Here is a 14,054-nt window from a genome sequence, read left to right as displayed (position 1 = left end):
GTGTGGCCCTGCCTGTGCTTCCAGGCAGACCTGCTGCTCCTTGTGCCTCTGCTGTCCTGGCTGCTGTGCCAGGGTGGCAGTGACAGAGCTCTTTGTGCCCACCTCAGCCCAGTGTGCTGGGAGGAGGTGTCTGAGCAGCCCTTGGCTGCACTGGCAAGGAGACCTGCTGGAGCTGCCTGTGTGGGGGGCTCTGCCTTGCTGCCACTGCCCCCAGACAGGGCTGGCACTGGGGCTGCCCCCACCCCAGCTGGCATCTCTGGGGGAAACTGGGGATGCTGCTACCAGCCTGCTCTGGGAGCCTAGGAAAAGCATCTCTGTGGCACCCATCCCTCTGCCAGCAGTGCCAGGGCTCATGACAGCTCTCCCTTCCCTTCTGTTTTCCAGATGAGTTTGCCACACAGGAATACAGTGCTCCCTGCACCACAGGTAGGTGCACTTGAACAACTCAGATGTTCCAGCAGGGACTGTTACAAGTTGTCTTGAACTAGAGTCTTTGTAGACCTTGTGTTTTCTTGGCCTGTGTCTACTCTCAGCATTTTCCTCACTGTGCCTACTGCAGTCCCCAATGTCAGTACAGAGACCAAAAGCAATGCTGCCACCCAGCTTCCTCTGTAAGATCAGATACAGCTTTCATTTTCCTTCCCTGCATACAGCAATCTCAGTATTACTGCCTTTGTTTGTACAGTGGCAATTGTCTTTTCCTCTGTGTTAGTGTCACTTTATGCAAATGAGATTCGGGTCTCCCTTGGGATGAAACATCACACTCAGCCTTTTGTGTCTCTGCCCTTTTTAGGGCCACATCTGCTATGCTGCAGACACTGAAAGGTACTGAGGAATTGTCTCCCAAATACCTTGGTGAAATGTTGATGTTATTCACATCTCTTTACGAAGACCTTTCAAACTCTTCCCTGGGTTGATTTTGCTTTCTCATGGGAAATGCAGTTGCTGAGAGAGAATGTGTGCTTGGATAGCTCATGTATCTCCAGGACAAATCTGCCTCCCCTCTCTGTAGCATAGATATTTTGAATGTGTCCAGTCATTCCCATTCTATTATCTGTCTGCAACTGAGCATTTTTAAGTGAAGCAGTTTCTCATAGTTTAACAGGCTTGAACTCACATAGCCACCAGAACACAGGGATATCCAGGGCTCTGGATACAACCCACCAAAATATTGATCTCACTTTGTTCTTTTCCCACCTCCAGCTGAGGCAGAACAAGGAAATTCCTGAAGAATGCATCTTGTTGGAGCCTTGCTGTATCAGCTCATGTGTTTCTGCCCCTAGAAGATCGTGTTAAGGGAGGGGTATTGAAAAGTTAGAGGAGGACATCTCAAAAGCAAAAAGGAAGCAACACTGTAAATAAATTAATTCTTGATTCTCATCAGATGTCTCTGGCCTTGCTTTCTTTTACTGTTGTGCTTGTCTCTCTTCCTATCCATGTCCTGAGATTTCAATCCAGAGCCATCCATGGCAAGGTGGTGTTTGAGAACTCCTCAGGAATACCAGAAGGCAGACAGCTTTTAGTAGTTGGGAGATTTTTCTCCATACTTGCCAGTTATTTAAGGAGAGAGGACATCATATCTCATCCATTATGCACTGGAAGTTTGTCATTCTGCCTTTACAGAGGGTGTTATCTGCAAGGTGATCCTTGGACATAAACCTCTGATCACATATTGCCTTTGACTGCACTGTGAAATCACTGCTGTGAGATGTCAGGACACTGTGAACCTGTGTCCAATCTGATCTTTTGCAGAAGCCCAGACAGAAGAGAAGACCTGTGGGCTTTCCCATTCTCTCAGGGTCTGCTTGTTTCTAACCAGCTAAAGGGAAATCAGAGAGGGACTGGGACCTTCAGAGTGTCACTCATAGAATTTTTTTGGTTGGGTAAGGCTTTAAGGTCAAGCCCTACTATTAACCCAGCATTGCTCAGTCCACTGCTAAACTGTGTAGGGTTACATGGAGTTGTTGTGACCCAAGTGTAGGACCCAGCACCTGGCCTCACACCACTTGCCTTGACCCATGGATCCAGCCTGTCCAGATCCCTCTGCAGAGCCCCCCTGCCCTCCAGCAGATCAACACTCTCGCCTAGCTTGGTGTTTCCTTCAAACTTACTGAGGGTGCCCTTGAACCCCTTAGGTCATTGATAATTAAGTGGGACTGGCCCCAACATTGGGCCCTGGGGACCCCACTGGTGACCAGCTGGATTCTGTAGCTCCATTCACCACCTCTCCCTGGGCCTGCCTATCCAGACAGCTTTTTACCCAGCAAACAGTGCACCTGTCCGAGCCATGAGCAGCCAGATGCTCCAGGAGAATGTTGTGGGAAAACAGTGTCGAAGGCGCTACTGAAGTCTGGGTAACCTACATCCATGGCCTTTCCCTTATCCATTGAGTGGGTCACCTTGTCATAGAAGGAGATCAGACTGATCAAGCAGGACCTGCCTTTCCTAAACCTCTGCTAGCTGGGTCTGATCACCTGGTTCTCCTATATGTGACAAATGATGGCACTCAAGATAATCTTCGGCAAAAATTCAACCAAGAACCACTTGCATTTTTCATAAGAACTTTATCATCTTATCCTCAGTGGAGGTCCATAGATCTCCTCTGGGTTTTCTGAGTAATTTTAATATTATTTTTTTTCTCCTTCACAACTAGGCTTACAGTGCTTCGAAAATTTCAGTGGGGAGAACCTGGCTTCATGTCTTGTAATTTGGGCTAAACATTTTTCATGTACATTTTCCAAATGGTTTCAAGATGTCTTACATGGATGCAGAGGCAGTCAGCCTCAGTTCAAGAGGTCATATGGCACCATGTGTGTTTTACTTACATGTTTCTACGTGCAGAGGTGCCTTTTGCCCTGCCAATGTAAGCTTAACCAAATACACCTATAGGAGTCCCTCATGTAGCTTATTTCACAAACACAGGCCCTCCTTTCTCTGGAAAAGCAATTGCCTCATGTTAGAAAAAATAGATGGCTATATTACTTCTAATTCAAAACAAAATGCAATTTAGCTGTATTATAAATCTTGCTCAGCTGTCACTGAAGCCGGTTCATTCCACAGTCTCCTCTGAATATGAGGTGTCAAAAGGCCTTGAGTGTGTAAACCCCAAACATAACAGAAGACAAAGTGACATAATATTAATATCTAGCAAAATAGATGAAGAATTTTATTTGTTCTCAATGACACTGTTTGCGCAGGTACACTAAGCCAAAAATTGGATGAAACAGCCAACTGAGCATACTTTGGATGCACAACATGCCATGATACCTAACAGTAAGCATTTCATGAGAATAAACAGGCACCTAAGATTTTTTTTTGCATTCAGAAGTTAAAACCACAAATTCATGAGGCAAAACGAAGAAAGGAGGATCATTCCTGGGGGTGTCTAAGAGGCCTATGGACAGTTTCATCAAAGCAGCTATGTGATTTAAATGAATGTACCATTTAAACTAGACATAGGCAGGTAGGTTAGTGGCAAATGCCATTAGCTTCTCCTTGGAAATCTCCCAGAAGAAGCAGACATGAGATAACGGAAACTTCCACAAGAAGGCTCAAGCTTCAACTGGAGAACAAGCCATTGTAAGCCAGTAGCTGAAGGCGCGATGCATGCACACATCCCTGCTGCCCCCCTGGCACTCTCTAATCATTGAAGAGGGCAGACTCTGTCTCCTCCCACTCTTCTACAAACAAGAAACCATCCCAGGAAGGGTGTCTGCAGGGAAGGTCACAGAGGCTGAATTTCATGTAACATTAGTTGATCTTCCAGGCTGCCTAATGGTGGGAGATATGGACAGGCCTCTGCAGAGACCAATTCAATGGAGGATATGGTTTTTAAGTCAGGGGAGAGAAGTGGTTCCCACGAACTACCTATCTTTCTCCATTGATTAGACTGCATCTCAGATGATAAGTTCAGAGAACATAACACAGAGACAGATACATTAGAAAGGCTGACCCCCACTTAGATCATTCTGTCTTCTTTTTTTTCCTCCTCTCTTGTTAGCCTTATTTCCCTGCACACAGGCATTGTTAGATGGGTTACTCTTTAACCTAAGAAGCCAGGGAGATTAAAGCTGTGACTGAAAGATGAGCAGGAAAAATCGGAACGGGGAACAAATTGTTCAAAAATCATTGGTCAGTACAGTTAATTTATTTGTAAAGTTCACTTTCCATTCCATGCAGGCATTATTAATGTCATGCTGTGTGGTGGTGGTGAGGCAGGCAGGTTCCAGCATCTGGGAGTGTTCTTCAGTCATTTCCCTGGTCTGCTTCCTCTGCAAGGATGAAAGAAGATGGGAGGGAACAGGAGTCAGAGAGATATGTCCATCTGCTTTCTAAGGTTGAGAGACAGAGGGAGCAAGATGTGGATGTGGAAGCCAGGTTGTGTGTGGAGCACAGTACAGGAGAGAGTTGCTGTTTTACCAGGGTGGAGGCTCATCCACAGCACTCACTACTTGTGCCACTTTCAAGGCAGTGTGAGGTTGACAGAGGGCTGAAATTCTCCCTGACCCACTGGGAGAGATAAGCAGAGTGGGATTTGTCACAACTGAGTGCAAACAGCACAGTGCAAACAGGAAAAGCTGGTTGGTGTACCAGTGAGATGTGCTCTGTTTATTTCTCTGCAAAGAGTGGAAGAAAACCACTGCACTCTGTTGCTCTACTATACAGGGCAGGGAAGGAAGCTTGGCAAGTGAGATCTGCCTTCCAGTCAGTGCAGGCCACCTCTGTACATTTAGAGTAGTGGATGAGCCTCTTAAGTGGCAGTTTCCCATCCCCCTTTCCGAGGAAAATAAAATCTCTGCCTTTTAACAGAACTGGGGAAAAATAGCCTAAAATCTAAGGTCTCCCCATGAGTCTCACACTGGACAACCAGACCACACCAAAATACCCTTTGGAAATGTTTTACTGTCCACTCAATGTTTGGACTTATGCACATTTTTCCATGAAGGGAGGCTGTAGGTGCAGAATCAGCAGAAAACAGCTGTACCTATGGAACACAGCCCAGATTAACAAGCACTATGGAATAGAAGTGTGAGAGTTCAGACTCTTCTACTTTTTCAGTTAGGAACACTAAAGGAGATAAATGCCACCATTTGCCACCAGCAGAAGGCAAAGCTTTTGCCTTCTCCAAATCCAAATCACTTTTTCTCTGTTCTCAGGTGTCACAGTGAGGTCCTGTGAAAAACCATTTCCCAGGAACTCGGCTTTCCTGAAGCCTCCATATTCCAAACACCTGAACCTGGATTATTGATGGAAAATAAGACCTGCCACACTTCATATTGGAAGACTCCATATAGGACAGGGGAAATAACCTAGGTCAGACCATATCACAGAAGCTCCTAAATTACCTGTGCTCCTAAGCCAAACACACATGGCCTTGCATTGCAGAGAATCCCCCAAAGATGACAGCATTCTGTCCTGACATCTCAGACTCCAAGTCAATACTGAGGCCTGCCTGCCCAGGGTTATAAGGCACAGCAGTCTCCTGACAGGCCCTGGGGCAGCAGGAACCTTAGCAAGAAGCAGCTGTTCCTCCAGACAGCAGCAGCCAAAGGCAAACTTGCCATCTCTGTAACACCCATGCTCTTTGTTTTACACACAAGATCTGTGCCTGTACGTTGGGCCAATGTCATCCAAATTAAAACAGGAAGAGAAAAGTGCTGGCTGGAAGACCAAAAATATAATGAAGAAGATGGAGAGAGCAGTGAAGAAAGCAGTACCCTACCTGTGGTGCAGGGAGCACTGTATTCCTGTGTGGCAAACTCATCTGGAAAACAGAAGGGAAGGGAGAGCTGTCATGAGCCCTGGCACTGCTGGCAGAGGGATGGGTGCCACAGAGATGCTTTTCCTAGGCTCCCAGAGCAGGCTGGTGCCAGCATCCCCAGTTTCCCCCAGAGATGCCAGCTGGGGTGGGGGCAGCCCCAGTGCCAGCCCTGTCTGGGAGCAGTGGCAGCAAGGCAGAGCCCCCCACACAGGCAGCTCCAGCAGGTCTCCTTGCCAGTGCAGCCAAAGGCTGCTCAGACACCTCCTTCCAGCACACTGGGCTGAGGTGGGCACAAAGAGCTCTGTCACTGCCACCCTGGCACAGCAGCCAGGACAGCAGAGGCACAAGGAGCAGCAGGTCTGCCTGGAAGCACAGGCAGGGCCACACTGCAGGGCCAGAAATGAACACGGGACCCCCAGCATGGACGGCTCTGCCCCAGTCCCTCTGCCCTCCCAGAGCTCAGGGCAGGGCTGGGCTGGCAGTGCCAGGCTGGGGTAGCTGCGGGTCCCCACAGCTCCCGTGCCCCTCCACGTGTCCCCTGCCCAGCCTCGCTGCCACGGGCACTGCTGGCACTCACCTGTCTCGTAGTAGTCATAGACCTTCACCTGGGCTGGCTTCAGGCCCCGCACGGGGATGTCCCGCTCCACCGTGAAGGAGAAGCTGAGGGTCTCCCTGCCCAGCTGGGAAGGGAAGCAGTAGAGGCTCAGGGGGGCTCTGCACTGCAGCCCAGGCTCCCCTGTGCCTCTGCACTGAGCCCAGGCTCCCACACTCTCCCTGGCCACCATTGCTCTGGGGGGACACTGATGCTCTCCCCAGCCACCCATGCTCTGGGGATGTTAGCAGTGCTCTCCATCTCCATTTTTTGTTACTGCCATTGTGCTGCAGAGCTCGGCGTGTGCCCCATGGCAGCCCTGGGTTAGTCCTCACCTGCTCAATGTACAGCAAAACATGGTTTGTGTTCACTTCTGTTCGCTGGATCTGGTGAAACCGTGTGTTTGAAAGCTGGGAAAAGGAGATGTGGAGGAGGTTGATGTTCTGAAGGGACATTAGTCAATCTTCAATTTCTCCCCATCACTAAAATCTCACCATGTAGGTGCTGAGAAGTAAAGCACAGGAAGTATACTTCCCAGGGGACTTGTCAAACACTCTTCTATGAAGCCCCACAAACTAAGACTTCCCGCCACTCCCACCATCTCAAGCTCCTTCACCTTCTTGACACAAAAATGGAATGAGGCACCAGTATTGTCATGGCTGTCATATATCTCCCAAGGCTCCTGAGTCCCTGATATTAGACTGGATGGTCTCCTTCCATCTTTTGATTTGGGGCTAAACAGCACATATTTGCAAGCTACCACAAGAACTTGAGGGTTGGGAAGGGAATGCTACTACTGGCATGCCTTATACACCCCTACTCCAGAGCTGGGGGGTGGAAGACCTGGAGGAAAAGATGGACAGGTATAAGAGTGGAAAAGATACCAGGAAAATAATTAAATGCTACTTTAAATAAAGAAATTGATGCCTGATATTAAAAACAGATATACTCAAAGAAATGCTTCACACAGCACCATACCTTCCCCAATGAGGACTTCAAGGGGACAAATCCTGACAGCATCTTCACATCCACAATCACCATGTTGGAGACATTGCGCTCCCCTGTGTAACTGAGGAACCAAGCAACAAAGATCCAGTGCACATCAACTCAGAGCTGGGCACGCTTCCAGCTTTTCCATAACACTTGGCATCCCACTAAGTGCTGGCAGTCCAGCACCTTCCTCTCCAGCTGTGCCACGTTCTCCTAGTCATCTGCACAGCCTCCCTCCAGCCCAGCCCTGGGCTGCCCACACAGCAGGACAAATCCTTCCTCCAGAGCCTCTCCTCACAGAGCAGCCGCCTCCTGCCCACCTTCCCAGGAATGTGCTGCACTCTCAGAGTGCCTCCCCCCGGGGACAACCAGACCTCCCCCAGCTCCCAGGGCTCAAGAGGAAAGCTCAGACCGGAATGCAGACTCACCTGACATTTATGGCAACGTCAAAGACCTTGTGAGCTGTGGAGTCCCCGCAGGCCTCCGGGACTGTGTGCACATGAAGCATGAAGGGCGCCTCCTCCTTTGTGGGCTGCACATTGTACCTCAGGCTGGTCTAGGGGACAGCCAGCAGCTCTGGGTGAGTGTCTGTGAGTGAGTGTGTGCTCCACGTGGCAGAGAGGGGCCCCTCTCACACCCAGCCTCCCCACTTCTCACAGCTCCTCCACACTGCAGAGATTGCTCTCCTTGAGTGCCACTCTCTCTTCCACATCCCTCTACACTTTCTATCTTCTGTCCTTTACCCACAGCCTTGCACCTCTCCCCTCTCTCCTGTTCTTTACTCTCCTCTACCTCCATGGAAGGATTTGATGATCTCAGGGTGTTTTCCAGCCTGGATGATCCTATGATTGTGTCCTTTCCAGCCTGGCCAGGGGCTCCCCTCCAGGATGCCCGCTGTCCCCATCAGCCTCACCTGCAGGTAGACGCATCCTTCACCAGACACCTCCACGCTGTACTGCCCTGGCACCTGGGCAAGGGGCACGCGCTGGAGCAGCAGCCGGTTGCTGGGATCCACTTGGAAGTCTTGCTGGAAGTCCCCTCCAGAGTGCAGGGCCACTTTGGAAGCTGCCCCGCTCTTGGCATAGGTGGCAGCTCCGTACAGGGACAAGGCTTGGAGAGCCACCACTGTGTCCTGAAAGAGACGAGTCCCAGCGTCCCAGCAGGGCATGCAATGAGCCTCTCCTCCTGTAGCCTGTCCTCCTACAGCCTGCCCTCTCTGCCAGCTGGCACCCTCCCCTCCATCCTCACTTTCTCCAAAAGTGTTAAGAAGAAAAGACAGAGGGCAAGAGCAGCTTCAGCATATTTCCCTTCCCAGGGGCACTACCTGACATATTTGTCTGCAGCCTCTCAGGAACTTGGCAGCCATGGGAGGTACTGCATGGATCCATTGCAGGGCTACACTTCCCACCTTCCTGACAAAACTTCCTGTGCTCCCACCTGGCTCTCTGACATGTGCCATCTTCTGGGACACCTCAAGGTGTGAGGTGGCCGGAGGGAAGCAGCTCACCTGGGTAGAGGAGAAGCCTCCATTAGGATTCTGCTGGCTGCTGATCCACTTTGCAATGAGGGATGCAGAAGCCAGCTCCTCCTGGGCAGGGGCTGGCTGCGAGGTGAGCTGGGCCAGCAGCACGTAGGCCGTCATCTCCACCTCCGCAGAGGGAGCTCGGTAGCGATGGAACGGGAGATCAGCCTCGGGCTCCTTGCCAGGCCGCTGCCAGTGAACAGAGCCATCTTCACAGGAGCCAGGGAGAGAGACAGCAAGCAGCTGTTACTGGGAAATACTGCAAGGCACTTCCTGACCTGCTGCCTGACCCAGCTGGGAGGACGGAGCCTCCGGGATGTGTCTGTCATGCAGGGTGAAGTGGGAAGGGTCAGGTGTACACATTTTCCAGGTTTACAATGAGTATGAGACTGCTGAGTGAGCCTCAGGCCTAGACACCACTTTGTCCTAGATTCCACATTCACATTTATGGGCTACAGTCCCCACAGCTTGGTTAAAACCACTGTCCAGCCTGACTTCAACAGAACAATTCTGAAGGATTAGAGGATTTCCCCTGACAACTGAGAACTTGTGCTGCAGCCTCCAAAAGGAACCTCTCAGAAAAGTAATCCCTTTGCGCAAGTCTTTCCTCTCCCTGCACCTTTCCCTACCCACAGAGGCCAGTGCCTGCAGCCACTGCCCCACCAGCAAAAGCCAATCTGCCAAGGGAAGGTGTAAGGCTGGTGAAAGCCACGTCCCACCAGGAACACTCACCCTTTCTCACAGCTTCCTCTTCTAGTGAGTCAAGCAATGCCTTCCGCTGGTCCCTTTTCCCTGCCAGGGCAAAGGCGTATGCCAGCAGTGCCTTGGTGTACACATGGTTTTCCTTCTGATTTGCTGCTGTTTCCAGGCAGAACAGAGCATTCCGCACCACTGAGTGCTGGAAGGAGAGAGAGACTGAATGAGAGGTGATCATACTGAGTTCCATCTTGGAACAATACGAATTGGGTGGTACCTGTGGACCCTTAGCATCCCACTTTTTAGCCAGACAACGATTTTACCCTCATGTATCCCTTTCCTCCAGGCCTAATAATTCCTGAACAAATGGGCAGCCAAAGGCTGCTCCTTATCTTGAATCTACTTTTCTTTAACGTCTTGTCGTAATGGTTTTTCCCAGTTTGATTTAAAGACTGTGAAGCAGTGCTCCAATCCTTCTTCCTTGTGAAGAATTACTGGTCTGATTGTGTTCTGCGGTAAGAGGACTTCTCTGTATTACTTCCTTCCTTTAGGTTTACTGAATACTTGCTTTCCTCCTCCAGCTATCACCCTGAGACTGTTCTGTGCTTTCACCCTCTGCTCTATCCTTTCCTTTTTGTTTGTTTCCCCCTTTCCAGGGCATTTTCAAAAAAATTCACTTTCTGGAAGTAATATAGATTCTAGTTTACTGGTGAACTCTATCTCCACACAAGAATAAAAAAGGTGTGTTTTTTTTCTATTTTCTGGAAGTTTTTTTGTGATGTTCACATTTGCAATGCATATATTGGTTTAAGACTGCAATCACTACAGCAAAGTAAAATACTTTACACGTTGTTATGACTTACACACACTGTTACACCACAAACTCTCAGCAAGACATGACTGCTCCTCATTTGTGATGGAAAAGCTGCTATAAAATTGAGAAAGTAGCTCTGCAGGGAAAGCATGCCATGACCTGAAAGCTAACAGCACATTTACAGCTTAATAAAGGGTCTAGAAGGAAAAGACATACTTTTCTGTTGCTTTGTGCTTTGAATTTCACTGTGTGTGTACTACAAGATGAAATTTTTTGTGATCCCCTTTGGAGAAGCAGTTCAGCTGGTTTTAAGAAAGCAAAGAATAAAACCAAAATTGGTTGTGTCTATGCCTACCACTGTTTGTAAGGTAGATGTTGGGGAGGAGTGCAGCCTAATGACAGGATGTGACAGTAGACACATATGCTAAGGACAGTGCTATTAAGGTTTTTATCAGGGTTTAACATGGCTTATTTTACTTATAGAAATACTCTGTATGAGCCTTAATTACTTAAGGGCTGTGCTAATCTTAGTTCATACAGCTTAACTTGAAATGCCCCCATATCCCACTCAGATTGTGACAAACTCCTTCCTTCACATTCAGTGGCAGGTTTGGACTCAGATGGGAAGCTGGAAAACATCCTCATTTTCCAATATGGTTCTGCCTGAGAGCTTGGCTTCTAAACACAGCACATGACAAAGAAAGAATGCTCTTCTGGTGAGGTTAGTGCCATCCATGTCACCTTACTGACACAATAATTCCTTATGCTTGCTCTTACTACACAGGAAAAAACTTTGGACACAGAACATTCCCTACTACATTTGGAGCAGAGAGATTGCAACAACCTGGCAACCACACTGGTTCAGCAGTCCTTCTGCTGTGATTCATACCTCAGTTTTACCTGCACAACCACCTTCTCTCAAAGTGAGGGGATCAGAATGACCAATCCCACACTGCTCTGAAATAGGTCTTAGGCTTTCCACAGGTGCCATGATGGAATTCCCTATAGGTATATCTTATCCTTCAAGCATTAAGGATGGGGATTTCCCACAAAACCATCTACAAGAAGTAGAGAAAATGACAATGAATGCCCGAGTGTGCCATCCCTTTTTACAGACCGGTGGTGCTGTATCTGCCCAATAGGCCCAAGAGTGGTTCAACAGGATTCTACTATTCTAAGAAACAGAAGGAGATTTCTGTGGGTGTAGAAAACCTATTTGGCATACTTCAGAGAATTAAATATTATTTAACTCACTGTCAATCCAAGCTGTATGGAGCAAATCCGTTATCATCCACAGAAGAACTCAGAAAAATATTAAATGAAATGTGTATATAAAATGGGAGAGGAGAAGAAAAGGGAGGAAGATGTTCCTTCAGTCTAGGCTTGAATGAAAAGACTATTCAGACAGGATTTCTTCTTTCCAAAGGTAAAGGAACCTGGCAATCTGGGCATGGGGGTACTAGTAGGGCAGGTTAGTACCATCTGTGGCTCAGGTGGGGGTGCAGGCACGTACAGTTACAGGCAGAGGGATCTCCAGCAGTGCAATAGTGATGTAGGCTGCCAGTGTGACCTCGTCATTCACTCCACCCTGCAGGGAAACACAGAAGTACTTGTTGATCCCAGAGAGTGCCACTGGCTTCTCCCTGTGCTACATATCTACATCTTGCAGGGACAAATTCTCCCTGGCTTCCTTTTCATGCTGAGTCCTTCAGAAGATGGTGCTGACTTCTTTCTGCTTCCTTGCTCCCTCCCACACCCCAATTGCTGAAATAACTCTGTTGATGCCAGAGTGACTTATGGTCAAGTTCCAGCCTGACAAAGCCCATGTGGAGCCAACCAGGCAGATTTGTTACCTTCATGGCATTGTTCAGGAGTGTCCCAGAGCTGCGGAAACAGCCGTTCTCCTTCTGCTTCTGAGTAAGCCAGATCAAAGCATCCTGGATGTGCTTCTCCTCTATGAAGATGTGAGGCCGGGCCTGGGCAAAGGACTTGAGGACAAAGGCTGTGAGCCTGAAAGTGATAGAGGGAGCCAAGACATCCTGAGTAGGCTCTGTATCCACCAGAGGTCATAGGGCCCATTTAACTTCATCTCCACCTCCATTCCAAACCCCACAATGGCCAAGTACAAGATAACACTGAGGAATAAGAGGGCATGAAAAACAGAAACGAAAAGCCAGAGGTACTGAAGTCTTACCAGGTATTTCCAACTTGCCCATAACGTGGCCCAAAGGTGCTATAAGAACCATCCCGGTGTTTGTACTTCAATTGCCTTTGATACCCTGAAATGAAGAGTGAAAATATATTTCAGTTGCTGCAGTGCTTTTCAAAGAGCCATGCAAGGGAAATGCAGCAGACATTGTGTCCCTTGGCTAAGGTGCAAATGTGACCTGTGCTGCTGACATGGGAGACACTGTTCCCCTTGGCTGTGGCACAAATGTGACCTAATGCGCTGCTCAGTATTATAAAAGGAAGTTCAGGGAAACCCTGAACTTTGAATATCTCTATTCTTGTGCTCTTCCTCTCTCCAAAAACACCTGGAAACTGTCTATCTGTACTCACTGCTGCTCTCTGCCCAAGACTTCAGGAGGAGAGGTAAATTCATCCCAAACTTGAGAGAAATGGGAGAATGATTCCCAAATGAGAGCTGATAAAAAATGTGAGTCCTACACAGGATAGGAATGCAGAAGACAGGATAATTTTCTTTGGAGGAAATGCAATTTTTCTGCAAAAATAACTGAGTCACAACCACCCCTTGCTAGTCGGCAGATGCCCACCATGTGCATATGTACTGATGTTGTGTCTGTCATCATGCCCTAGCTAATGTGGTAAAACTCTGCTCTGGTCACAGGTGAGCAGTACTTTCACACCTCAATCCTAAGGAGAATTCAAGATCTACATAAGCAGCTGCCATGATTAAAGGTTATAGTCTGATTTATGTAGTTCATATAACCCTTTTTTATGGAGGGAAATACTGAGTTATTGCCAACCCCGGGCTTTTTCTGTGTTCCTGTTTGGATGGTGCTGTCTCTCACCCTGTACGTCCAACTAAGCATAGGATTCCTTCTTACAGATCCTGTATTGAATACCCCTAAGCTGCCAGTACCCTGTTCCTTTCTAGAGCTTCCAACAGATCATCCAGGCCAGTGGCCAACAGTGTACTTATCCAATAGCCAAGGGAAGGGATGAACAAAGGTAAAAGCTCACCGCTCACTAAGTATCCAGTGGCCTTGGATTTGATCTCCTCACTCAGCTGCCCTGTCTTGTTCAGATAGTCCAGGACGTAGATGTTGGGGGCAAACAGGACCATGTTCTGCTCCCCACAGCCAAAGGGCATCTGGAGGAGCTGGTGCAGGTTCTGCATGGCAGTGCCCATGATGTCACCTGGGCAATGGGACAATTCACAGTGTAAATTGGCCATTAGACTGAGCACAGCCTGAAGTGGCAGTGTTTCAAAATAGCATGTGATGCTTTGAGGAGGTTTCACTTACCTAGCACTGAGAAATATGCTCTGGCTGAGCCATCCACCACAGTCTCTGGGAGAGCCAAGGAGACTGTCTGCGACACTGACTCTTCTGGGATAAAAAGCAGATTAATTTGGTTACAATTCCAGATGTATCTACAATGCATGGGTAGCAGCTATCCACGGGTAAGAAAACTGAAGAGGGATTTCCTGACTTCA

At 48.4% G+C, this 14,054-nt stretch overlaps 2 protein-coding genes across 4 annotated transcripts in view; one reads left to right on the top strand and one right to left on the bottom strand.

Annotated features, from left to right (window-relative positions):
- Positions 1 to 1,380, top strand: part of A2M (alpha-2-macroglobulin) — a 29,644-nt gene extending 28,264 nt beyond the window's left edge. Inside the window, exons 35-36 of the mRNA XM_071432980.1 lie at positions 385 to 426; positions 1,204 to 1,380. Of these exons, the coding sequence (XP_071289081.1) occupies positions 385 to 426; positions 1,204 to 1,229 (68 nt within the window). The 3' untranslated portion in view covers positions 1,230 to 1,380. The remainder of the gene's footprint in view (positions 1 to 384; positions 427 to 1,203) is intronic.
- Positions 1,381 to 3,137: 1,757 nt separating this feature from the next.
- The window catches only part of LOC139592758 (alpha-2-macroglobulin-like), a 36,717-nt gene continuing 25,800 nt past the window's right edge, over positions 3,138 to 14,054 (bottom strand). For all 3 annotated transcript variants that reach the window (XM_071432975.1, XM_071432976.1, XM_071432974.1), the window contains exons 23-36: positions 13,864 to 13,947; positions 13,580 to 13,756; positions 12,570 to 12,654; positions 12,229 to 12,385; positions 11,889 to 11,963; positions 9,598 to 9,763; positions 8,851 to 9,074; positions 8,257 to 8,475; positions 7,772 to 7,899; positions 7,332 to 7,422; positions 6,689 to 6,763; positions 6,339 to 6,441; positions 5,723 to 5,764; positions 3,138 to 4,271 (exon numbers count right to left, since the gene is read on the bottom strand). In XM_071432975.1, the coding sequence (XP_071289076.1) occupies positions 4,246 to 4,271; positions 5,723 to 5,764; positions 6,339 to 6,441; positions 6,689 to 6,763; positions 7,332 to 7,422; positions 7,772 to 7,899; positions 8,257 to 8,475; positions 8,851 to 9,074; positions 9,598 to 9,763; positions 11,889 to 11,963; positions 12,229 to 12,385; positions 12,570 to 12,654; positions 13,580 to 13,756; positions 13,864 to 13,947 (1,652 nt within the window). In that variant the 3' untranslated portion in view covers positions 3,138 to 4,245. The remainder of the gene's footprint in view (positions 4,272 to 5,722; positions 5,765 to 6,338; positions 6,442 to 6,688; positions 6,764 to 7,331; positions 7,423 to 7,771; positions 7,900 to 8,256; positions 8,476 to 8,850; positions 9,075 to 9,597; positions 9,764 to 11,888; positions 11,964 to 12,228; positions 12,386 to 12,569; positions 12,655 to 13,579; positions 13,757 to 13,863; positions 13,948 to 14,054) is intronic.

The sequence above is a fragment of the Agelaius tricolor genome, unplaced genomic scaffold (assembly GCF_023055355.1).
Source record: "Agelaius tricolor isolate 1412-34295 unplaced genomic scaffold, bAgeTri1.0.p SCAF_9, whole genome shotgun sequence".
Taxonomy (NCBI): Eukaryota; Metazoa; Chordata; class Aves; order Passeriformes; family Icteridae; genus Agelaius; species Agelaius tricolor.
Note: the sequence above shows the minus strand (reverse complement) of the source record. Positions and strands in the feature narration are given on the sequence as shown.